We start from the raw sequence: 26,489 nt of genomic DNA, 5'->3' as shown, positions 1-26,489 counted from the left end.
CTCTTATATAAAGTGACAGATTATGCACAGATGAATTATCTGTGGGCACACTAGGATGTCAGAGATGGGTAAGTTCTAGCATTTAATGAAACAAAAAGCAACGGGATTTCATGCATGAGAGCATCAGGGTACCTAGGTTCTCCCTTGCCCCAAGCACTTGTGCCCAAACGGGAGGAGGGAGGTTATTTCAAGATATTTGTAGTACTCCTTGACAGTTTTGCTTTGAAGAAAAACATAGAATACATCAGCCCATGTTTAGATTTAACCTGGTATGTGAATGAATCTGGCATTCAGCCAGCAGAATTTACTGTTTATGTCAGCCTGAACGAAGTGCAGCACTCGAGCCCGAATTCCTCAGCGTGTCACACATCACTGCCATACCTTCACGGGGTAAACATTTAGCAGGTTCACTTTGCACATGCTATGGAGGACTTGAGAAACAGCTTGAGTAATCCAGACTTTACCATTAAAAAAAGGCAGAAAATAAAGCACAAGCCAATTTTCAGACGACATAAGCAGCCCTGTGGTAACAGTGTCAATCTTGATGTGGTGTAATGAACTAAGAATAAATTTAAAATTCTGATGTGCATGCGAGTGCTTGATAAAGCTGAAAATATACCCAACAAACATTCAAGCTCTTCTAGAAGCTTTATAATTACAAGCATGCAATCCTTACATATTTAAGCCAGGTTGGACAGGGCTTCGAGCAACCTGGTCTAGTGGAAGGTGTCCCTGCCCGTGGCAGGGGGTTGGAACTGGATGAGCTTTAAGGTCCCTTCCAACCCAAGTTATTCTATTATTCCATGATTTAAGGGCTAAAAAAATTACTACAATAGTGATCACAGATTTATGTAAGACAGTGGTATCCAGGATTTCCAAATTTTAGTTGGCATTACAGCACAGACTTCAAAACTCTTGCTTTAGGGGGTCAAAATCAGCAAACGTTTATATGGAGTTGCAGTGCTTATTGTTATGGCAGATGTCCCATATACCATTTGCATAGCAACTTCTGGGGTTTGGTCCCACCTTAGATCAATCTTTATGGACTACTTTGGTAGAAAGTGCTTTGCAACGCTGTGAGTCAGCAACAGCAGTGCATAAAATCCAACTCTCACTTCAGAAAATACTTATTAGAACTCCTCAATGAAGCAATGCATGCTGGATTACCAAAGGAAATAAAACTGACAATGAGGAAAGATAAAAAGGACAAAACGCTGTACAAAGACATCTGCACCATAATGAAAACCAAAGCACTGAAGTGGAAGACAAGTGTGTGGATGCCAGGTTGGGAAGTATCTCATTCCCAAATGCTAGCAGCAGAAATAACTGCTGTACCTTTGCTATCCTCATATTTTGAGCAGCTGTAATGAGGTGCAGTTCGATAAGACAGCTTTATTCCAGCCCATCATTAAGCAACTAAAAAGGCCAAACAAAATGCATCTTTAGCTATAAACAACCTAATTGAAAATCTGAGGAACATTCTCATACATTCTTCATAGTCATCACTAAGTGATAAGTAAGGTGTTTCAGTTACAAAAAGAGCAGCATTACAGCTGCACAGAATAAGCCTGTTTTACACATAATTTTGATTTTCATCTCAGTATCGCAATGTAATACTGCCAAAAAGCACATTCTCCCTGTGTGAAAGATCAACAAACTATATACGGAGAGATCTTCCTGGGTCTGAAACAGCCATTTAGCTCAGGAGCCACCTCTGGGCATGGCCAGCAGCAGAGGCTGGAGGGAGAACCCACAAAGGCAGGTAGATAAATGCAACTTTGCTGCAGTATCCTCCTACCTGTGAGCAGCCAGCAGCAGCTGAGGAGCTCCTGCACAAGGAATAACTTATTATTTAGTAACTAGAAGCTTTTCTTCCAAGAACCGGTCCACCTTTCTTTTCAAGAACTCACCTCACATTGTTCCGAGACTCTGAAAAACTGTGTGTTTAATTCCAAGTTAATTACGCAGGGAAGATAAAGTTTCCGAACAATCAAATATGAAGCATCAACCACCCTGGCTGCTAAACAGATACGAATCTAAATCTCAAGACCAGGCCTGATACAAGAACACATTAGGAACACCTGGAAGCCACCACAAGCATGAAAGTGCAGCTCCAGGGGGTCAATCTCCTCCATCAACCACAGTGAACCATCTGCAAGCGAGTGCTTTACATTCCACTAACTGGAAGTCACTGAACTTCTATCATTTAATCATACAGGAGAAGAAATGTTTTCAAGACATGGAACCATGTTAGTATCAGGACAAAGAAACATGTTAAAAATTCAGTAAAATGTCGGGGGGGGGGGGAGTAGAGAAGTAATTTTGGGCATGGGTATGAACAGCCAATTAGAATGTTTACTGGTTGCTGCTTTTTGTACTGTAGAGATAAATAAAATCAGATTAAGCTTATAGAAGCAAGTCTAGTATCTCTTCTATACATAAGGCATCTCTGTACCCTGGCTGTTCTATGCTAGCTTAAAGCATGTGCTCCTTTCCTTCACTGTAGGAACTGTGAAACCCAAGCCAGCAGAACCTCTGATTAACAAGGAGCCTGATTACCATGGCCTGACACAGCACAATAACAGCAGCTCAGCATTTTTTTGCTGCAAGGGATTGTCAATTTATTTTACAGCAGCTGAATACAGAATTAATAATGAAGGATTTACAGGCATTCAGCTAGAATGGAGGGGAATGAACCTCCACACGTGTTTGGTTGTGTTAGGGTTTTTTTTAGCCTATTCATGCAAGAGAATACTTGAGTACTGTGAAGTCACCAGTCATATAGTCCATGAAATGGAGCCTCACAGTTAAGGGTGAATGAATTCCAATAGAGAACTGAAACACAAAGCAGGACTCAAGCCTTCCTATTGAGGAGGACCATCCAAAACCTTCACAGGCCAATTCCAAAACAAATCTGTATCCTGCCCAACCTCCAAACTGAGACTCATCACTATGTGTGGGCTAACAGGAATCCAGCTATTCTTGGGTACCTGAAACTCCGTAGCAATACAGGAAATATATGAGACTAAACTGCAGCTGACATTCCTTGGGCATTTGGTGGCACCCATGCTAGAGAAATAAGTTAGAAATTTACAACAGTGTAGTTCTAAACCATTATCAAGATAGGCAGAATTTGTAACTCTACAACTCTCTTCCCCCACATTTTTTCCTTTCTTTCAGATTCCAGACCGCATCCTGCACTCAAGCAGCAGTTCAGGCCCAAAAGTCGTTGGGCTCTGTGAGGCTTTGTTGTGGTTAGAGCCCAGTCAGCCAGTAACTCAGAACCACGCAGCCGCTCTCTCACTCCCTTCCTTCCCCCCCCCACTCCCAGAGGGATGGGGAGGAGAATCGAAAGAATGTAACTCCCCTGGGTTGAGGTAAGAACAGCCCAGTAACTAAGGTATAACACAAACCACTGCTGCTGCCACCAGTAATAACAATGATAAGGGAAATAACAAGGGAAGAGAATACAACCGCTCACCACCCACCGACTGGTACCCAGTCTGACCTGAGCAGTGATCTGGGCCTTCCAGGTAAATCCTCCCAGTTTATATAGCGGGCATGATGTGCTGTGGTATGGAATACCTCTTTGGCTAGTTTGGGTCAGGTGCCCTGTTTCTGCTTCATCCCAGCTTCCCCTCCTCCCTGGCAGACGATGAGACTCAAAGTCCTTGGTCAGACTAAATATTACTGAGCAGCAACTAAACACATCAGTGTTATCAGCACTGTTCCCAGGCTGAAAGTCAAAAACACAGCACTGCACCAGCTACTAAGAAGGAGAAAAATGACTGCTACTGCTGAACCCAGGACAGGCTTACTCTTCATGAGTTAACCTGATTCAAAAAGGAGGCAAGTAGAACAATGCAGCATCACATCTGAGATGCCACACAAGCACAAATTCATACAGGAGTAACCAACCCCTTGCAGTACCGTGAGCACAGAACTTGTAATGTGACCCTTCAATGCTCTAAAACAAGCTACAGAGACCAGAGACTGGGCTGCTCTGCCATGCCCAGTATTTCTTCCATGGAGGAAGCAAAACTTTGCCATCCTGATTCTCTTCTTCAGTTAGGCCATACACTCTGCAAGGCAAGATCCAGCTAAAAAAGCAACTCTGTGATGTCTAAACCAGAACAAAGTTCCCCAAGAACCCACTGCTACAAATAGGAAGGCCATTCCACCGGGCCCAAGCATTCAGCTCCTGGACCACCAGGACTGCAGGTGTTGCAGCAGGACCTCTCACAAGGCAGGCACTGGGCATGCAGAAGGAATAAAGGGGTAACTTGCTGCTGAAACTGAATCTTTGGGGTCTGACAAGTACTCTGTGCACGGTTTTCATACAAATAGTTTTTGTTTGCTGTGAAACCTGCTCAAATATTTTCTGTCAATATACAGAAGTACTTAGAAATTTGACAGGCAAAGAGTATCAACCCCAGACAGCAAACTGAATACCTTACCATTTTGAGCCACTGATACTACAGGGTTTTTCCTGTAATGAATCCTATCAGTGGCCCACCATAAATGATTCAAGCACATTAGTTCAAGTAGTTCAAATATCAACAATACCCTAAACTTTAAGCAGTTAGTTCCTTGAGCAGCCACTGGAAGACAGCACTAATCCCATACTTGATTATTTTTACTGTTAACATTCAACTGTGATGCAGCTCTTACCTGCATCTATTTTGGTATTCTCCTCAATTGATTGCATTTGGCAATGTTTATTTCAGAAAAAAATGGAAGTCACAACCTTCAATTTTCTTACCTGGCTATGTAGAAACAGCAAGCAATTCTGGAATTAGCTACTTCTGACAAAGCATTTTCTTCTGAGACCTACTGACTATATTTTCATTTTTCCCCGTATCAGTAAGGAGCACAGAATGTCACAACATTGCAGATGTGTTGAAATGCCCCTTTTAACCCAGAAATTGGGATTTCAGTTCCATAACCGGTAATTATTAGTCATTTTCTTGAACATGAATTGCTCTGATCACTTAACTTGAAGCAATGGATGTTGTCTGGGAGACCAAAATCAGCGGTTTGGAAGAGTACTACTGGATCTCACAGAGGAAGAGGGATAATTTTTATATACACTACTATTACTGAGACTGAGAAATGCATTTATCATTAAACTAAATATTAACAGCATCCTAGGAAAGCCATCTAACTCCAGATTTGGAAACTAGAAAAACATGTCAGTGAACTAAAGAAAGATGTGACAATGAGAAGAAAGACCAGAAATAAAAAGGCAAGTGGAAGCAGGGAAGCAACAGGGCAAAAAAAGTAGTCAGGACAAGCAAAATAGCAAGGAGAGCAAGGCATTAAAAATAGAAGGGTCAGGCACCACATGAGGGAATGAAGAGGATAAAGGAATTATGGGCTAAAAATACACAAAAAAAGGTAACAGCAGATGGGTTTATTTTGGTACATTTAATACATCTGAACAACAAAAGGAACATTTCTGAAAATATCAGAGTTTTCTGGAAAAAGAGAACTATAGGAAGGGAAAGCTTAAGAAACTGAATCTATAGCGAGCAGCTGCCAAAGTCCTGCAATGTCCCTTGGCAGACCTGCACTTTGATTCATAACCCAATGCCATCACATCACTGTCTTTGATGACAGCTTTCGGCACAGTAGGGGAAAACAAAATCTGAAGTTTCAGACTCTCTCTTCTCTGTGTATGTGAACAAAACCACCCAGCCTATGATGACTCTCTTGTTAGTTCATGCTCCAAATACAATGTACTAGAGAAATACTTTAACCTAAGGTACCAGAAGTAAAACAGTAACGTTAGCCAAGATCTTTATGCGGCTCATCTTACCCCATGGGAAAGGGCTATGGTGACAATGCAAGGGTAGCTCATTCCAAAATAACTCATACAGCTTTGAGCTGCCCTGTGTTCTGTAGCCAGGCACAAAAGCCTCTCTCTCCTGCCAGAAGCACTGCAGTTCCATACCCAGCAGTCCTTGGTTCAACCAGCACAGCAGCTCCCTTCAGCTGAGATGGGTTAAAAGGTGCAGCAGTTAAAAGCAAAATACAGCTAACACCTATCTTTCTACAATCAACTGGTTAGGTCACTGCAAGCAAGACAACTTCTTAAGATAGCAGTGCTCTGAGTGAGCCCTATGCAATACAATGCTATTTCCACTCTTCATAGCACAGAGGGGAAGAGACGAAGGGTGAAAGAGCAGGCACTTTCAGTGGGGCAGGCATAGGTGGACATAAAGCTAGTCTCTTGACTTATCTGCACTTCAGCTGCAGTAAATAATGGCTATCACTTAATATTTTTCACTGAAAAATGCATCAGAAGTGTTAAGGATGATGGGGTCTAAGTTTAATGCAAAAAGTCTCTGTACTTCTGGCTTCTGAATGTAAATCTATCACGTTATAAGAACTTAGAGTTCTTGTTTCCACTATGCCTGGAAAAAACTCAACATTTACTACTTTCTCCTTCAGTGAAGAGTTCAATAACCCATTAAACATTTGCAGTGATCCCTACTGGTACACACATGCTGATCCAAGTCCAAAGATGTAAGCAATCTACTCAGCCTGTTGCCATGAATGACTTTCTGTTGACAAAGGCTGAACTTTCCATGTTTTAATAAAAGGCACAAACACAGATAACAAGACAAGTTAAATAACATTCTTTTCCTCTCACTCCACTACACATACTATTGTATTTCACAATAGGCTCCAACTAACTGCCACAAAAGGTTCTCCTACTTCATCCTGCCCACATGTTCTTGCCTTCTCCTTTGCATTGGATCTGATGGAAAATGAAAAACTGTTACCTGCTACACCATGTGAACAATACATAAAAGCAAAGGCAGAAATGACTGACTGGTAGAGGGGGGAAACTGAGAATAGATAAGCATTTCTCACCCTAGGCTGCTTTCCCCTTTCTTACACACAACATGCCAACTCCACTATCAGCATAAGGTCTTCCAGGAAAGACCAGACACAAATGTTACCACCAAAGAGCAAACATGGGATTTTGGGTGTTTTGTTGTTGTTAAAGGGAAGGAATAAGAAAAGCAGGTAAGGAAGAAAATATTCAGGCCATTTTCCTGGCTAATCATTTTTTCTGATGATGCCCATTGTGGCAGTAGCATTTCCCTTCCCCAGTCCACAGGTAAGCGTGTGGCACGTCTGATTCAAGACTCACAGCAAACTGCCAAGCAGAGGGCATGCTCAGTAAATACAGATACAAACAGACTGATATTTACCTGTGTCAGAAGTTTATCAGAACAGTTGAAGAACCACATTCCAAAGAAGATAAGCAGCCAGGCAGAAAGGATGGCAGAAAAGAGAGGGGGAAAAAAAAAAAGATCTAGATCATAATCAAAGCTATCATATTAAGAGATACACAATAGCAAGTACAATTAACATTAAACCTGTTACTTCAAGGTTACTTCAGAAGTGACAGAATCATTTACACCTAGGAGCAAGGTATTGACACAGATACAGCACTATTCAATTATTTTACTAAAAAAAACCCAACAAAACAACACAAACTATGGATAAGTCATGGATTTGTCACCTGTGACAGTGTCTGGTCCATTCAAAGGAACCCTTTCAGATAAGCACATGGTTAAAGTCTGCTTGCAGTCTTACTGGAAGCAATGCACATATTGATATCAAACTCAAAGCTCACTTTAACATAGGCAAGGTTAGATGTCTAGAGGACAGCGCCCAGCCTAAAGCCCACTGTCCCTGCCTTTACCTCCACTTATCACAGAAACAGCCCAGCACAATGACTCTCCTGCACTAAGGTTAGCCTTTATATATATACCCTCCTCTCTTATAAAGCAGTTTTCCCAGTGGCAAGCATAAGCCAACCTCTAAAAGGGAAGCTCATAACAAATAAACAAAACATTCACACACACAAACACAAAAACAAATCAATGGACTAAGAATTCTCGTAGCTAAAAGCCATTAAGGCACAGCACCTAATGGAACACTGACTTCATAAGGTTACTCAAACTGAGGCTCTTACTGTTAAGGAACTTACTACCAACTTTCCTGTTCCTGTGTTTCCCTCTCCTGGCTTCTGAGACCATCACTTCTCCTTCCCCACCTCTCCTGTGTTACTTTCTCTGTCCTTCCTGGTACTTTTCAGTTTGGTTTAGTGAACTGGCACATAACCTTCCAGGGATTCTCTTCTCCCTCATGAAGACAGAGTTGGCAATGAAGTTCCAAGCATATGAGAAGTGTAAGATGTACAGAGGGCAAAGGCAAAAGATACCAACATGCATAATCCATCTGAGCTACAGCTGTTGCTGCAGAGCATGGATTAAAATGTTTCTTCTAGCGCACCACACTGTGAGGAAAGCTGAGATCTACAGCATAGAAAAACAGATCAACCTGGCACTTTTAATAAAGCCAAAGGTTACATGGGGAAACAAAAAGGAGAAAACCCCCATTATATATTATCCTAAACTGCACAGACTAACACTAAAAACATTCTAGGTTCAGATATCTTTACATTTAGTTCAAGAGATGGAAAACAGTGCTCAAAATTCAGCAGCTGTCACTGCTCTCCAGAGGAATAGCTGGGTTATGCTTTTTAAAGACCTGAACCTTTATTCAATCACACAGCAAAAGGTACTGGAAGAAACTGAAACGTTATCATCTTAGTTGTGTTTTATCATGTGTCTCTATTTTCTTGCCAACCTGAATTAAGAGAAAATTAGATAGTTTTCAGTCTCAAATTGCTGCTCAAGCATAAAACCAAGTTTTTACTGGAATTAACAATTATTCTACACAGCACGATTTGGGTTTTAAAGCAAGTGGTTTCTCATGCCGGCTTCAGACTCTGTTCACCAATTAGGTGGCTGCTTTTTATTCAAGAACCCTACTGTATGTATAGGGCTGCCTATAAAACACCCACACATCTGCATGTAACAACCTTGAAAGACAAATTATCCATTTTTGATACACACGTTCCTCTAAATGCATAAAGCCAACTTTTCCTGGTTTTATTTCTGCACCGACTTGCAGCAAGGTGAAAACACCACTGATATCAGCTCCAGAAAGAGGCACCTAAAATAGCAATGCAGCTTCTTTAAAAAAAAGAGCAAAAAGCTATGCTTTGACCACGTACATGATGTTTGAGGAAAACAACAAGGTCATCTGTATTTTTAACCTTCCCATACCGCACACTGCACACAGAAATAGAAATAAGCAGTGCGCAGCATTTGTGTAACCAGAAAGTACCCAGTCTCGCTGCAGGAAAGATATAAAGTACAGGTATAGACCACTCACTGTTTTTCTCCCGAGACATACAACTTGAGAGTTATTTAACAACATGAAGGATGCCTTGGGAGTACCATACCTGAGCAAGCTCTGTTCCAGTGCACATCACTGACACCACAGCCTCAGCTGTATATACACAGCTCTGGCAGTTTGAGGTTTTTTTCTGCCTTTCCTTATAGTGACTCCCCCAAATCAATATCTCAGAACGTGAACATCTCATGGGAAAATTCCAAGACCACGAATTGTGCAAATTCACAGAACCAGCTAGGTTGGAAAAGACCTTTAAGATCACCAAGTCCAACTGTTACCCCAGCACTGCCAAGGCCACCACTAAACCATGTCACTAAGGGCCTCATCTACACGGTTTGTGAGCACTGCCAGGGATGGTGACCCCACCACTTCCCTCAGCAGCCTGTTCCGATGCCTGAGCAGCCTTTTGGTGAAGAAATATTTCCCGATACCCAATCTCGTGTTCTGCCAACTTTGCTCACTCTTTGCTGTGAACACTGAAGCGCATCACTGTTTTCCGAGGAAGGGAGGACTGACCTCGTTCACCTTGGCCAGCCGTTTCTCCGATACCACATTCGGCTGCAGCTGCACTCCCGAGATTAAACCCCCGAGTTACAGACAGCTTCTCACACCCCCCGAGGGCGCTACCCCCCTTCCTCCACCCCAGCGCCGAAGCAGCCCCCCAGGGTTATTCACCGCGCCCGCGTTAACCGGGCAGAAACCGGAGAGCCCGAGGCCAAACCCTGCCGCCGGGACCGGCTGCTCAGGTGCAGCGGCGCGGGGCAAGCGCGCCACCTGGCGGCCGCTACGAACGGAGCCCTGCCCGCAGTCCGGCCGCGGCCGCTAGGGGTCGCTGCGGGCCCGGCCGCTGCAGCCGGAGCGCCGCTGCAGGGTTCCCCGCGCTCCGCAGCGCTCCGACCGCCGCTCGACACCTGCTGCCGGGAAAATACACCGCATGCACGGGATACAGCAGGTCACGATACACCTCATTCACCTCCCTGAAGAGAGCGTGAAAACCAGGCAGGACAGTTGTGCCTGCATTTACACAGGTAATGGCTGACAGCACAGACACAGAAATGCCTCGCTGTTAACGCAGAGGCTGGGTGTATGAGACCAATCCCAGCCCAGCAATGGCACTCATAGGTGTTGCAGACCAAACCCAAGTTGCAGCAAAAAAGTAGGTTTTCAGATGAGAACAGAGCACAGCCCAGAGACAGGAAACCTGGACCTGCTGGCAGCTGTCCCCAGCTGCTGTGCAACCCCCAGACCTGGGCCACACACCTCCTGCCTGGTTTTATAACATAGAATGGTTTGGGTTGGGAGTGACCTTGAAGCTCATATAGTTTCAACCCCCCGCCACGGGCAGGGCCACCTTCCACTAGATGAGGTTGCTCAAAGCCCCATCCAGCCTGGCTCTGAACACTGCCAGGGACCGGGCATCCTCCCCTTTTTAACTGTACTTCACCACAAAGTCAGTGCACGAAGAATGTGCCCAGGGGAATGTCACAGTCCTATAGAAAACCGGACAAACCCTTTGCCCGGGCTGTCCTCCCACCAGCATCTCCTCTCACTGACTGCCTCAGAAAAGAGTGCCCCAGGATGCAGTACCAACCACACCAGAAGCCCCCTCCCCAGGGCATCCCTCAGTCACTCACCACGCTTTCAGGTCCCAGAATTGCTCAGGGACAAAACCTGTGTTGTTTTTCCCTCTGAGTAAATATTGACGGCTGTGTGTGTGCAGGAGAAGCCCAGATAAACCTGCCCCGGGCCCTGTGTACAGGAAGCCAGCTCTGCTTTGAGTGCTGGAGCCTGCTTGAGAGCAAGGGCAGACAGAGGCAGTGATCTCAATCAGACTGGGAGCACACCATGTTTTTCTTGGGAGAGTTAACCTCCATGGCATATAGACTGCAGTGCACCACATGTGCCAACTCCAGAGAAGCTAGAACAACACCCTCCCTTCCCTCAGCCCTCTCCTCAGCAACAAAGCCAAAGATAAGGGGAGCAAGTCACTGGTGCCACACCAGAACATCCACACCTGATGAAAAGGGGAAAAAAGAACATTTCAACTTATGAAGGCATAAGGAGGCACCTTTTTTTTTCCCCCTCCTTTCAAAACAGTGAATTGCCAATAGATTTAAAAGTTCTTTTCCTCCTTCCCTAAATTTACTACTTTCCATTCCTAGGAGGTCATCAGTTTACCCACAACAAACACATGCCCACGACATAAAAGCTTTAAGACCCTTATCCTTTGTGCCAGCTTCACTGCATGCAACAGGGGAAGAACAATCCAAAATGTTGTTTCAGTCAGACATGTCAAAGGGTCACTGCACTCTACCCCCAACCCAGCCCAAGTCTGCTCACTGGCACTTACCTTTCAGCAAACACTAAAGCAGAAAGACGCTGTGCACCTGAATGCTGCCACTATTCCCAGGGATACTATGAGGAAAAAACAATTCCTTGCTGCACCTAGCTTAAGAAAACACACACAAGTATGTCTGTACACATGTGTGTACAAAAGTGAGGCTGGTAGGTCAGAACACACAGATTTTAGAGTCAATTTCCAGGACTTTCGACTGCTAGAATATACTTTTAAAAATTAAATCATTTTTTTTAGATGTTTCTTTACCAAAAAAAAAGGGGGGGGGGGGGGGGAAGATTAAAAATATAGTGTACTCTGCCATGCAGTCATTGTCAGTGGTGGTGAATGCGTAATTCAGTGTTTTCCCTTTTTATTAACACCCAAACACTTGAAGGTATTGATTTTTGGTTTTTCCCTTCCTGTTTTTTTCTGTTTGTTTGAACAGAGCATCAGCCAACATGTCAAAGGCCTATTCTTCAACTGCCAAAAGTATCACTAGCATAAAAGTGATGTCAGCACTGTTTTGTTAGCAACATTGGCCTTCCCTCTGAAGAGGCAGAACTTACACATTGCCAGGTCAAGCATTAATGGAAACCACTGTTACTTAGCCCAGAAGTGTGAATGCTCCTCCAACAAGACATCACCAAGAGATCACCTCAATCACTCCCACTTGCTCCTTCCAAAGACCCACATGCTCAGAAATCCAAGCTACTGAAGACATGGGAAAGATCATCACAAATAAGGGATTAGGCCTTGATTTCTTTTGCACTCCTCCACCTCACCTTCCCCCTCGCTGACTTACCTACACATGCACTGGAACACAGTATTCTGCAGAAAGATGTGCCTACAAGATTGTGAACTCGATGAAAAACAGGCTGCTCATGCAGTCTACCCTTCCAAATTTAGTAATGAATCAACTGTCATAACAGCATTTGACACAAGAATCTGAATCTTTTGTTACTGTGCCAAGCTAGACTTCTGTCTGCTACTGTAGTTTCAATACTGCACGTAGACGCCATGAGTTACCTGATCAAAACCGTATTTGTTTTTAATTATCAAAGCAATGTTATATACTGTTATTTCAGTGAATTGCCTTAGTTTTCCTGGTTACTTTTGTAAGCAGCAGAGTTTTCTACTGTCTACTCTGCATGAAATTATAAGAAAACTCCCTGAAAATGGACCTGGACCAAGATGCACAGGATGAAGAATACTGAAGGGCAAGTATTCTTAAATGACCAAATGTGCTACCAACCACAGACTAATAGAATAGATTAGAAGTGATCTTCTTTGGCTTTCATCTAGCCCAACCTCCTGCTGAAATGAGGGCTAGCTTCAAAATTACATCAGGTTGCTTTCTGAAGCAACTGAACAAGAACAGACAGAGCTCCATGTTCATGAGCACTACTACCCTGACAGACCACTGCAGGTTGGAAGATGCTGCCTGGAGGACTCGGCCTCAGGAATGCTGAGGAGCAGTATACAAAAACAGTGCAGACTTCATGTGGACTTTGCAATTCAGATCAGCAAAGGCCATGCATCTGTGACCTCTCACCCTCAACTGAACCAGCACAAGTTATTTCCTGAAACAGCAGAAAGGAAAAGCACAGAGCATCAGAAGAACCAGCAATTGGGTCCCAGAATATTGCACCCCTAGGATATGAGAACGCAGAAAAAACATATTGCTCATCAAAAGCACTGTTACAAATGTACAGCAGGCAATTGCTCAGAACATACCTTATATTAAGCTGCATTTTAAAATTTACTTCAGCTATTTGGCTTCTGCACTCCGGGTTGGAGGCCAAACCAGCATCTCAGCTCTCTAATAGCAGCAGCCTTTAGTACATCGTACACATTTGCTTGCAACAGTTTAAGCTAAGAGATCAGTCCAGCCTGAAAAACATGAAGTATAAATAACTCTTCTCCCTCCTGCATGTTTTTAAGGAGGAAAGTCACATTCCCTCAGTCTTCCACTGGCGAGTGTAAACAAGGCAGCAGCCGAGGACAGCACACAAAACCTTTTTGGAAATGCCCAAATTAAATTTGAACATTGGTGGTGGGTGGGGAGGGAATCAAAGAGTGACAGTGAAAAGAGACTAGATACCTCAGTCACGCTGAAGGCAACTGGGTTTGTAGGACTGTCCCAGACAAAACTCTGTGCGCTTGCCTTGCAAATGTAACCATGACTAGGCTCTAGCTCCAAAGCACCCAGAAACCTCAGACTCCACAGTGTAACTGTACCACCAGATCATGATAATAAGATTCAATTATGCATTTAAAAGCAATGGTCACAAACTGTGTTGTAATGAGGTATGATGTCATGATCTGTGGTGCAGACAGCATTGAAAGGCGGCTGTATCTAAACTGGCAAGAGAGATCCTATCTAAAAAAACAACACTAAGACTGATCCAAAATGTTAATGCTCTTAAGACTGCAGACTTAAGACTAAGTAGAATCCATTTTAAAAATGGCAAGTCTGTTTAACAGACAGCTATGGCTAATACTAAAAAAAGGCTGGCAAAAATTAGAATAGCTTGGTATTTATGTTAGAGATCTGCCTGTGAATCTGGATGGGCTTTATACACTTAGGTGCTTTTCTGAAACACTCAAATGGCCACTTCTACAAAGCTCAACACTTGTGTAACATTGGGACTATTTCCTTCATAAGGTATCACTCTGAGCTACTGTTGCAATCCAAGTACTTAGATGAATGCTCCCTGAATTAACCTACTACTAGCAGTGTGTTAAAGTGATAGGATACATATTTGATTAGCAACTTGGTGGGAACTGCTCCCTACAGTCATTCCCTAGAACTTAAAAGCAAAATAAAGCAGAAAAAAAGAAAAGAGACTTTGACATTAAGAAATGCAAAACTGAATTTAAGAGATGGAGAAATGAATGTAACAGATCTCTATGGTTCAGAGAAAAACCACAGAAACAGCAAGGTACATAAAGCATTACGCCCATATAAATGGAGATGTATCTTAACCATATATCATCTTATTTAACATTATTCTCAAAACAGCTGTGTCACACAACTACAATTTTAAGTATTTCTCAAGTCTATTAAGAGCCAGTTACTTTCCAAGTCATAAGCACTCCTGCCTGCACTGACTGCCAGTAGTATCCACATGCTTAGCCAATGTCTTCCTATAGCTTCTACTAGTTAAAGTTTCTACTGTTTCAACAACTTGGTCACAAAGTTACGATAGAATTTTGCCTTTTTTTCCCCGGTATAAGTTGTAGTCCAGGCTGAGCTCTTAACAGCAAGGTTACAGACATGCTAGAAATGTTTGCAATACATGTTTGCTGAGGTTAAGAATAGCCCAAAGATAAGCAGTTGCCTAAACTTGGCAGTTATAAACTGGGACTCTACACAGGCACAAAACATTCTTCTGATGCTCAGACTCATTTGTTCTCAAACACTGACTGTCCTGGCTCCAAAGCCACACAAAAGTTTAATGAGGTGACAATCCCCTGCTGTCACAGAGTTTTGAGAGATTCAGGTCACAGCAAAAAACCCAACCCATGGTTGATTTGACACAACAGGAACTCACTGAAGAGGGTTAGATAATAGGTGCTGGGAGTTGGGTTTTTCCCATCCTCAAGATAAAAATCCCGCCCCTTTCCCAACATTAAAAGAGAAGGTTTACATTTGGTATCAGAAAATGTGTGTATATTTGATATATTTGACTCTTGGGGAGGATTTAAAGAAAACTTCTGATAAACCCATTCTTTCCAAAGAAGTCACTGATCAAAACCATTTCTTTCCCAAAGCTCTCAGAGGCTTGAAACATCTTGAGACAGTCTTACTTTCGTATGTATTCATATTAAAACTAAACCTGAAGGGGCAAGTCAGCAGGGAAAGGAGAGGGGTGGCAATGCATACAACACTGTCCATGGCGATAGAGTAAGCCTGCCTTTCATCAGCAAGAGTGCTACACTGAAGTTATCTGCATTAACAGCACAAAATTTCCCAATACAATTTGTGGGAAATACCAATTTTGTAAAATCAGCATTATTTGATCTCACATGCCATCTATACTACATCTTCTGAAGCCACTGTAACCTTATAGTTACCGGAAAAGCAATTTAAAGCCATGGCAGCAATTTCTACAGCCCATAAAATACATCCATTTTGTCTACAGTGAATCACATACTTTTATTTCACATTCAACTTTAAAAAATAAAGCATACTTAAGGCTTTGTTTCTACCAGTAGAGCACAACACATGCATTATTTCTATTTAAAATTCGATGTAAGAATGCTCATAAACACCCATCTTACACACCAACAGTAACTTCAGAGTCATTGTACCTGCCTGCTCTGTATTAATTTTTTCACCGGTTAGCTCAACATGTAAGGATCCATTAAGTTCAAATGCTTTCATACTATAAAGCTGCACTGAATCATTTTCCAACTGACTGTAATTAAACAGGACTTTCTCTAGAATTAGCGATCTGTTTCTGAAAGCAGATTATGCAAACTGGACAGATTGTTCACATAAATTAGTCAGACATCAGTATTCTTCTCTTTTTTTTCATAGTTTCTTATTAGGAAGTACACAGGTCTCCATTAATTTCAAAAGCAAAACCAGTAACAATGGAATTCTGGTGTCTGAAAATACAAGAGGGTTCTGTTTGCAATGCAACAGAATTGCAATGCAAGACCATTATATTTCACAACCATTAAGAAAACGGAAGTTCCAGATTAACAAAGGGCAGACACAACAACGTATTTCCTCATGTAATGGACAAAAATTAAAACAATCACAATTTAAACTCAAGCTTGACTTCAGTAACTGTCTGCACACAGAATACTTTTCATTCGTCTCTAAAATAGCTGTCTCTCCAAATTAGCTTTCAATGGCAAGATACTATAGCTAGTGATGGTTGCTATCACTATAGCATCCACTATAGCACTGCTTCACTGACTGGAAACAGTGTTGATTAAATTATTAAGCTAAATCAAAGACTCGTTTTTTCTCAGATTGACTCTCAAACACAATACGGTCATAACTAACAGTACAATCCTCAAACATTAGCTAATAAGAATACCAACAAAAAACATGAGAATTAAAGAAAAAAGAGTCAGAAAGGCAGAACAATACATACTCAACATATATCAAAGCACAGGAAAGCATCAACAGCACAACAGTCCATTACGCATGCAGCATAAAGAATCGCCAAGATTTTATTCATTTGTTACCCTAAAGAGCATATAAAAGAGTGAAAATCTCATTCAGTTTCTCTCCCCACATATCATGTGTTACAAGTTTCATGTTTTGTCTTTTTTGAATTACAGTGTTACCTATTTCCAAGTGAAACCAATGCATTTATTAACTTAAGCAAGAGGATTCGGGCTTTAAGTTATTTAAGTATTTCAGAAATATAGGTTAGCCTATCTATAATTAGCATTCCTGATGATTTAAACATGGCTTGATGATTACTAAATTCATCATCTTTAAATAAACACTTCTGACTCAGCATCAGCAGAATAGAGACATTTTCATCAACTAATTTAGCTTAAGACTTCTTGGCAAGCAAGAATAGGAAAGAACCAATAGCTTTTGTAAGATCAGGGAAGGCAGGAATAGGCATGCAAGTATGTTAACAAGTAAAAGGGAAAATATTATTATGAAACTGAATCCAGAATCATCACAGACAATTGTTCCCATACTCCAATGTTTGGCATTTTAAAGTGAGTAATCAGTAAGCAGACACTACATAGACAAAAAAAAAAAAAAAAGTCCTTATCTGAGTATTCAGGTAAGGAACCAACCCTTCTTCTATTATGATTAAATACTAACATGCTTTAGAAGTCGTATCTTGCAGAAGATAACAATATAAAATGGAAAACATTTATTTCAGTACTTAGTGGTCAAAAAGGATGAAGCTAATGACTTCTGAATCGAATATTTAATCCTAAAATGGAACCACAGTGTTCAACTGCCAACAACGAGCAGGAGTCATCTCAGCAAGTCACCTGCTAAGCAAGCCAGGAAACAATACAGAAATAAAAAGCACGCTGTGTATCCATAGTGGATAAACATACGAAGACTGAAAGGACACGTGCCCACTAAGATCCTCAGCAAACAATAAAAACCCCAATCAGGTATCAGAATTATTTCATCAGTTCGTTATTGTCCAGAATTGAGATCTTCCCACTCCAGCTCTCAAAGATCTGACTCATATTCAAACACAAGATCCAGAACACTACAGGTCCTGTGAAGCACAAAAACCTTGTTTCCAATACACTGGTGTCACAAAAGGCTGACTCAGTCTGTCTAAACACTCACAAAAAGATTTTTTCAAAGATTCCCCTAATCCTTTATACCAGTTTATTGATAATACATACACACTCCAATAACTGCACTAGGACACGAGTCATTTTGCATTATCAAGACTTAAAGTCTGTTTTGTCTACAGACTCCCTGGAAACGTGGTTTGCATAACACATTCTTTCCAAAAGGCTCCTCTGCTGAAATTAATCTCTTTGTTCTTCCCCTAAAGATGAGGCACTTCACTTCTAGTTTCAGAAACTCATTCTGATTTTTAATCTTAAATTTAGCAGAGGACCTTTCTCCCATCTTCATGAGGCAGGCATTCCACCCTACAGAGTTTAAATGAAGTCAGTTCTTTCCAGATTCACTAGCTTCCTCAGCTTTTATATATTGCACTGACTTATTTATCCTACATTGCACATTAAGATATCGGAGACCTTTAACTCTCTTTCCTAACATGTTACATCAGTCTTCAGCTACTAAGCTGCATACCATTCCTCAAATAGCACAAGTCATTCAGATTTTTTAGCAGTAAATACACATGAAGCAAACCATTCCTCATTTTCCCCCTACATCAGCTGCTTTAAAATAGATGAGACTTTGAAGTGATGCTGAGTGTCTAATGTGAGCTTCTCCAGAGGCCTGACCATAATTGAAAAATGAAATGAAAAGGTGATAGGTGTTATCTGTACTGGGTACGAGAATATTGCTGAATATAACAGCAACCTATTTACACAGCGCCTATGACATTTTGAAACAGCCTTGGAGCAAGGCTCTACAGAGCACAACAGCACCATTTACTCACATGCTTACTGCAAGTAGCCTTCCTCTTCTCCTGTTTTCTTTTCTTTTCTTTTGTCTGGTGGTTCTGTCCTTCAGCCAAATAGGTGGCTGAGAGAATTCACCAAAGCAAAGCGTTGTTTTTTTTAAAACTGTCAACTTGTAGATTAGACAATATTATTATTAAAGAACAGTGGCTTTTGTCCATGTGAAGGGGGGTTTTATGTCATTACAGAGAAACTTGTTATGGGTTTAATACAATCTGCAACCCCCACTAAACCAAAACAGAGGACTATCCCAGAAATTGGAGACACTGGGTTGTTCTTTAGGGGACACATGGAGGGAGAAGGCTTCAAGGTCAGTGTTAGAACCTTGAATTTTGCTTAGGTCGTCTGAAAAAAGTGCAACAATAATAAATACATGACAATATGCTACCAACAGTCTGAAAACCCAATTAGTAGAGGCCTAGCAAGGAAACAATGCTGTCAAACAGTATACCCACTTAACGTTTTATTTTAAACCAAACTGAATATAAATAATTTGGAAGATAAAAAGTTATAAATCATGCAATCAGACTTCAGAACTTATTTAAGCCACAGCATCTGTAGATCTTTACATTAAATAGTTTCCCATGACTCCCTTATACTACTTGATTCTTATTCTTTTCATCAGTACAGTACATCTGAAAACTGGATTTACTATCACCCAAAGTAAATCTCCTCATTAAAGCTCAAACTGAATGTATTAGATGATGTTAATAAGGAGATATTTTTCAAAGAGCCTCAGCATCTCATCTCAGACGAACCTCCCTTTATTAGTAGCTACCAAATCCAGCAGCAGTGACACAGCCATAAGTCACTGGCCCAAAATCCAGTCCAGTTCCAAGGCTAAGCACATGTTCCCTATAGGCACGCACACAGACACGTGTGCACAGCGAATGGATACATGGCTGGCCACACATGTCAAGGTAAACTCAGCACTTCGGTAAACACAAGCAGCACCAACAGCCTCCTCCTGCTCCTCTCTGATCAGGTAGAAAGTCCATTAGGAGAATATATACGTACGTGCACTGACACAGACACTATGGATGCCCTGGGCTCAGTCTCCCTGGCAGCTGTCCCCAGACTCTCAGTCTCCCCAGCTGCCACACAAACCCCTGTGGTCCCAGTCTGGCTGCTGATAGCCAGAAAACCTTGAAAACATGTAGACACACTCACTCTACAGATCCCTCTATGATCTGGCCTCGGACTCTTAGTCTACCCAGCTGGCCCCCAAGAGCCTCTTGCCTCTGGTTACTTCATGCAGAGATACACACACAAATGGGGGCTTGGCCAGTCTCCCCAGCAGTTAGCCCAGATGCCCGATTTCCCCCAGTAGCCAGCCCCTCCAGCTGTCTCATGCAGATGTATGCACATTTTGCCTGGACTCCTGCCACTCCCAAGTCTCTAAGCAGGCCGGTCCCACTTCATAGCCCCTAATGATCACATATCAACATATGCACCTGCACTTGACACAGCCACATGGGCCCTTGTCACCCATGGTCTGACTCAAGTTACTGGCACCAAGGCCCCCACAGGCACGCATAGGAGGTAGCCCTTTCCCCAAAAAAGCTATTAGAAACATAGTTCAGTGAGGAGACAGGACAGACTGCATTGATAAGGACAGGGCACGGCCAGACAAACATACTGTTCAGCCACCTGATTACACACAACCAGCTCACTTTATCCCTTTGCCCTTGTGTTTTCCCTACAATTGTTTTTTCCAAAACATCACCCTTTCCCCAACCTTGGTCCCTCCCCTAGGTATCCCATGCCGAGTTCTGTACAATTCCAGAACGTTCTTTCCTGTGTCTCACAGTGACTCTACCAGACCAACCTGCAGGCTGACCCAGCAGAGCCTTTCCATTTACTCATCCAGTGCCTGGTCCCAGGTCCCCAAAGGCTGATGATCTCCAGTGACAGCCCTGGCAAGAGCCAGATCAGAGGGCTTGTTTCTGTGATAAGGTTACTCGGGTTCCCCTGCATGCCACTGTGCCTCAGGGCTTTGCTGTGCACATGGAGACAAGCCTTTTCATCACATAACCTACCATCCTTCATACTTCCCAGCTGAACATCCAAAGCCAATTCCAAGAGTATTTATCAAAGCCTTGAAAATAACATCTCAAAGTTCAAAGCTAATGTGTTTGGAAAGTCATCAAGTTCACCACTTGTTTTAGGTTGTGGTGTTTAAGATTAAAAAACACAAGCACATCATTTATCAGATTTACTTACTCAAGTTGTTGCTCTTAAGTGTCAGGTGCTTGCTCATGTGTAATTCTAATAAACATTTTCCAACAGTTATCAGGACACTTAAGTAATACAAAAAACACCACATACCTTGTTGACCATATCATATTATATTTGCTTTATAAACACTTATGACTGTTAATGTTATTGCTAAGCAACTGGACTATCAACCATACAGTATTTACAAAGCACTGTCTATCAGCAAACAACTGATTTTGAACTCTTTTCATTCACATTTCACAGAATTACACATCTAACTAACACTGAACAGATTTTTTTACTTCTGATAAATTACCCAAACCACTGTACAGAAAATCTCATGACCATTAGCATTTAAAAGACTAGGAACTACAGAGAGACTGAAAAATGGGGACCTTTGGGTTGTATGGGACATGATGGGAAAGCTGAAGCTTTAATTATACAGCAGCTCTGTAAGGCAGAGGAAGTAAAACTAAAGACATTATATGGCATTTCTGAAGTACCATTTTACGCCTAGAAGGTGAGGGAACTCGTCTTTCCTTTCCTAGCTGTTACAGCAACTGCAAAGATGCAAATCTGTTCATGCACAGATTAAAAAGAATTAATCAGAAAATGGAAGAGGAACAGACAAAGAGGAACCAGGGCTACGTTTCTTATGTTACGACTGAAAACCTGCCCCTTTCCATTGCCTCCCACGTACTACCTTCCCCAGTAAACACAACTGTGTCTTTACTAACACGTGGGGTGACAGTTCTTTCAGATCTGTTTTCTCTGAAAAGCAGAGGTTTATTTTTATTTGAATTAAAACCTCAGTGTTTCCAAATTATTTCATCCCAATGACATAATTTACATATTGGCAAAACAGCTACTATTACTGAATAACATTATAATGCCCCCTTCCCAAGTTTCACTGTTAAATGGTGCATTCCCTTGTGCAAACAATTCCACAAAAATTCATATTCCAAGAGAGCAGTGAGCTTGGCCAGACAAGCTGTGTGAGGGGACATGGTTGGGCAGCAAAGGGCAAGCAAAGCAGGTTTGCTCAGGGTTTATACAGGGAGCAAGATATTAATGGCTGAATTTCACAGAATCATAGAATGGTTTGAGTTAGAAGGGACCTTAAAGATCATCCAGTTCCAACCCCCTGCAATGGGCAGGGACACCTCCCAACAGACCAGGTTGCTCAAAGCCCCATCCAATCCAGCCTTGAACACTGCTAGGAATGTGGCAGGCACAGTTCCTCAGGGCAACCTGTGCCAGTGTCTCACCACCCTCATAGTGAAGAATTTCAATGCAACGCCACCTGAAGTAACAAAGAAGTTGTTTTGTCAGCACTGCAATGGTGAACTGAAACCCTGCTGGTCCCTGCTATGGAAAGGTCAAATATACAGCAAGAGTCAGCAGATCATTTTAAATGCCCCATTCTTCCACTCGGAAGCACCATCTCAGTTGAATGGCATAAGCAGCTATACACTGGCTGAACAGCAGCAGGAGGAACTCGCATATTCCTATTACCGTCAGGTCAAAACACTGGGTCATTCTAAAAGTACTACACAAGAGACATGCTTAAAATAGGAATTTGGAATGGTGGGTGAGACTACAAAAATTCTGATTATCAAGTGCGTGGAATTGAATGCTCTACCAGCTAGAGATTAACAAAAATATTAGTTAGGCAGGAGCTTCAGAAAGTCTATGGCACCCACACAGCCATATGCGTAGGTTATACCAGACATTCCCAACATAAACTGCCTTTTTGATTTGATCCTTCCCTCATCATTATTGATTCCTCACCTGTACGACTACAGAGAAAGCTGTGGCATCACTGTTAGCACCCTGCAGCTAAACACAGACATCAGTGCAAAGAATTACACACAAGTGGATATACAATGGATTTAAGTCATTTTAGTGCAAGCACTGACCTGTTAGCATAGTCTGTGAAGTTTCCAGGACAAAGAACATACCTTTTCTATGTTGAACATGAGAAGGGAAGCTTCAGTTTGCTTGTAAAGTCAACATTACAACAGCTGGGGCAGCAGGAGGAAGAAGTGGCCAGGACTATGTCATACCCACCAAGTGGAAGTGGGGAGACAAACAAAAGAATATTGCTACCCTCTTAAAAAGGAGAAAAAAATCCCCTAATCTTCCAAGGCAACACTCTTAATTTCAAAGCATATGGCTAACAACAAGTATTAGAAGCAGACAGAGCAAGGCTGGTATGAAAGGACGCAACTGCCTTCCTCCCCAGCCCTACAACTGCTACTTAACATGCACTGCATTAGTAAAAACATGTTCCCAGTTGAAGAATTCATTTAAATAATCACTTCCTCAGGGTAAACAGTTTTATGAAACAATACACATTTAATATTTATACAATTACAGTACCCAGCATCATACAGGCCTGAATCCTCTGCGGATGACTGACTACGTATCAACTCTTGTCTTCAAGTTAAAATGTAAAGTGTTCTGGAGACTACATCCCTGAATTTTTCCAGGGAGAACTGCAGAACACAGCAGGAAGTGGTACAAAGCAGACAGATCCTTTTAAATACATTACATATGCTTACTCAGAACAGTCATAGGTTTTAAAATCATATCTAAGAGCCACATTATTTTTCACTATAACAATAAGAGAAAGGAAACACCATCAGTGTCAATGGAGAACTACTCATGTACTGACATACTGGGATAATTTTAGTATTAGAATACAATAGTGTCCAATTTGTACTGGTTTAATTAATTAGCAAAGTAACAAGTTGGACCAAATTTCACACTAAGTCCTGACACATCCAATTCTGCTAGAATGGGGATATTGCAGTGATAACAGTATGAAGGCATGGAAAGAAGCCTTTCAAGAAGTTACCTTTAGATACACACCACAGCTATATATGGCCTAAAATTCTCAGAAAGACTTGAGAGAATTTCATCAATTTCAATCTTGTTGATCAAAGAAATATGAATTTAAAAATCCCCAGCCAAACTGTTGTGACTTCACGATTCAGGTTACAGAGGAAATGACTAACTTAACATCACCAAGTGTCTGTTAAACTTACATCAACATTATTTTAACTGTTCTTTGTGCAGATCCTCCTTCCACGTAAAATCATAAGTGCAGTACTTTGTTCAAAGTATACGTATGACAGCAGGAAAACAAAAGTCTTCATGGCTCAAAGACCATTTCCTATTGTCACTTAACACTATCAGTCTTATTTTAAAAAGGCAGGCAACAAGACTTCACGAAATTACGTCAGTAAATTTTGGTTCCTTTATTGTAAATAATCTGTGAATAATAATTTTTATTTGGTCTATGTAACATCAATATAAGCTCTAGAAAAATGATTGGTAGAAAACAAGAATTCCAGCCTCAGATCTATGTAAGCACAGTTAAAAAGTTAACATCTTACACAGCTTGGTTGTAAGCTGCGTATCTGTACAAGCAGAAATCACTTATTTCTGCATGTGAAGCACCATCTGCAAGCAATAAACTTCTCTATCTTGTTCTGGCCTCCAGGAATGTGAATAACGGCCTCTCACACAAAAGTTACACAGCTGGACGGGGTGCCAAGATAAACCTGGTGTACTTCTGTTTATTGTACGAAGTCCTACACAATTGTTAAGAGTTCCCATGAATAGCCTCTCCTGGAAGCCTACATCTTGCTTTTCCCTGCACATGCCCCAAACTACACCACCTATTCTGACATGCTGTTACAAACAGGTTTAGTACAACCCAACAGCTGTTAATATGCCCTAGGAACAGAGCCCCTAGACCTCCTAGTGAGATGTCAGAACAGACCCTCTTAACAGCACTCTACTAAGGACTACTTAACACAGTGTATGGAGAAAAAGCAGTGACCTATGCAATGTCATCTTCAAAGCAACAGTGATGTCAAACATGCATGTTTTAGAGACGGAAGGTACCCCATAATTTGCAAGACAAATGTAACAGGCAACTATATCTACCAGAAATACTGACATACTCTTCAAGGGCACATCAGCCCAGAGCATGAATCGAGACGAACATTCCTCAAAGATAAGATACCAGGAGCTGGTAACAGAGTGAGATAGCACCTGTCTGTTCACAACAACCACAACGCGTCTGAAAATTCAGGAGCCACCTCCCAGAGAGACCACAAGGCACCAACAGTTCCTCTGCTAATGCCATAGAGATTCCTTATGACTTCCCCACAAATGCAAAATTAAGGCGGTCTTAATGAATCCTCTTGAGTTCTTAGAAGATATTTTTGTGAAAAATCTTTTTATAGATGGCACCTCCTCAAAACAGAAGTCTGTGGTTGATACTCTGGTAAATACAACATCAAAGTACAAGGGCAACCTCAGCATTCAAATCAGCTTTTAAAGCTAAAAGATTTAAACAGGGCTCTTTTTTTTACTTTCTTCCAGTGGGACCTTTGGTCTTTTATGCTGCTATGACTGAGAAATGCTCAAGTCCACCATATCTGAGTTTAGACAGCACTGAAAAATGAAGTTGCAGGTCATGTTATTTCATTACCATTTCTAGAGGACACAATTGCTCACCTTCTTCAAGCCCTATTCCACTTTATTACAGTTTCACCAAGATAGCACTCGGGTATTAAGCCATAGGAGTGGCAAAGTCACCCCTTGATAAGTATATCTAATGTTGTTTTATGACACAAGGAAAGCCTTTCTGGAAAAAAAAAACACAACAAAAACAACAAAAAAAAACCCACATTCACAAATACTTGTCCTGCACCATGCTTGCAAACTCTTCATATTAATTTACAACCTCCATCTTTAGGTTAGTAAAATACCTGCTCTTCATCACTGTAATAACTACCACAAGCAGATCAGCACCTTATTTCTTTAAACTTCACACTTAGAGATTGAGAAGTAAAACCACCAAACACCACAAATGTTTTAAAAAAATCTGTGCTGCTTACGTAAGCCGTCTCTGTTACTCAAAATGAAAATCAGCGACCACTAAAAATGACATTAATAGTTCACTTAAACATGAAAGAATTAACTGACTTAATGCTTTATTAATCAGTCTGAGCTCCGCATTTAAACCCACTGCCCTTACAGGCCAAGAGCATTCAGGTCAAGTCAAAAAAGCAGCCTACAGCCAGGCAAAAAAACATGGCAAAAAAAGAAGAAAAAGCTTCCTACAGCCCTATCTAGTGACAGAGGAGCACCAATGACCAGTCACTGCTCCTCATGGGGCCAAAACCATTCAATTACACATTAGTGCAAAATCATCAATAACTAGATAAACGTAGGATAACAATATTGTTTTGGAAGGCTGGGGAAAGGTTATTTTAATGCTCTTATCTATTTAATTATTAGGTGCTGAGTTTGATGGACTTCCAAGTCAGAAGGAAGAAATTCAGATTTTCAGATGCTGGCTTTGATGGACTTAAAATGAAGGTATTCAAGTTTTGAGTCCTCAAGGCTGTTTGCAAAAGTGATATTCTGCACCAACACACAACTTCCATCTATAGAAATACACAGACCTATCTATGTATGTATTTATACAGATATAAACGTATAATTTTGCTTCCACAGAAAAATA

At 41.5% G+C, this 26,489-nt stretch overlaps 2 protein-coding genes across 5 annotated transcripts in view; one reads left to right on the top strand and one right to left on the bottom strand.

Annotated features, from left to right (window-relative positions):
* LACC1 (laccase domain containing 1) overlaps positions 1 to 3,811 on the top strand; it is a 266,101-nt gene extending 262,290 nt beyond the window's left edge. Inside the window, exon 7 of one of the 2 annotated variants that reach the window (XR_009727934.1) lies at positions 3,724 to 3,740. The gene's annotated coding sequence lies outside the window, so the exon portion shown is untranslated. Of the gene's footprint in view, positions 1 to 3,723 lie in introns of both variants that reach the window. The other variant, XM_061369917.1, reaches the window with a different exon arrangement.
* Positions 1 to 26,489, bottom strand: part of TSC22D1 (TSC22 domain family member 1) — a 94,441-nt gene that overhangs the window by 18,955 nt on the left and 48,997 nt on the right. Inside the window, exon 2 of one of the 3 annotated variants that reach the window (XM_061369912.1) lies at positions 6,996 to 7,223. The exons of the other annotated variants lie outside the window; for them this stretch is intronic. Coding sequence (XP_061225896.1) covers positions 7,220 to 7,223 — 4 coding nt within the window. The 3' untranslated portion in view covers positions 6,996 to 7,219. Of the gene's footprint in view, positions 1 to 6,995; positions 7,224 to 26,489 lie in introns of those variants that run through there. 3 annotated transcript variants of the gene reach the window in all.

Source organism: Neopsephotus bourkii, unplaced genomic scaffold, assembly GCF_033783945.1.
Source record: "Neopsephotus bourkii isolate Nb327-2 ecotype Australia unplaced genomic scaffold, CSIRO-AGI_Nbou_v1 NB_1520, whole genome shotgun sequence".
Lineage (NCBI taxonomy): Eukaryota > Metazoa > Chordata > Aves > Psittaciformes > Psittacidae > Neopsephotus > Neopsephotus bourkii.
Note: the sequence above shows the minus strand (reverse complement) of the source record. Positions and strands in the feature narration are given on the sequence as shown.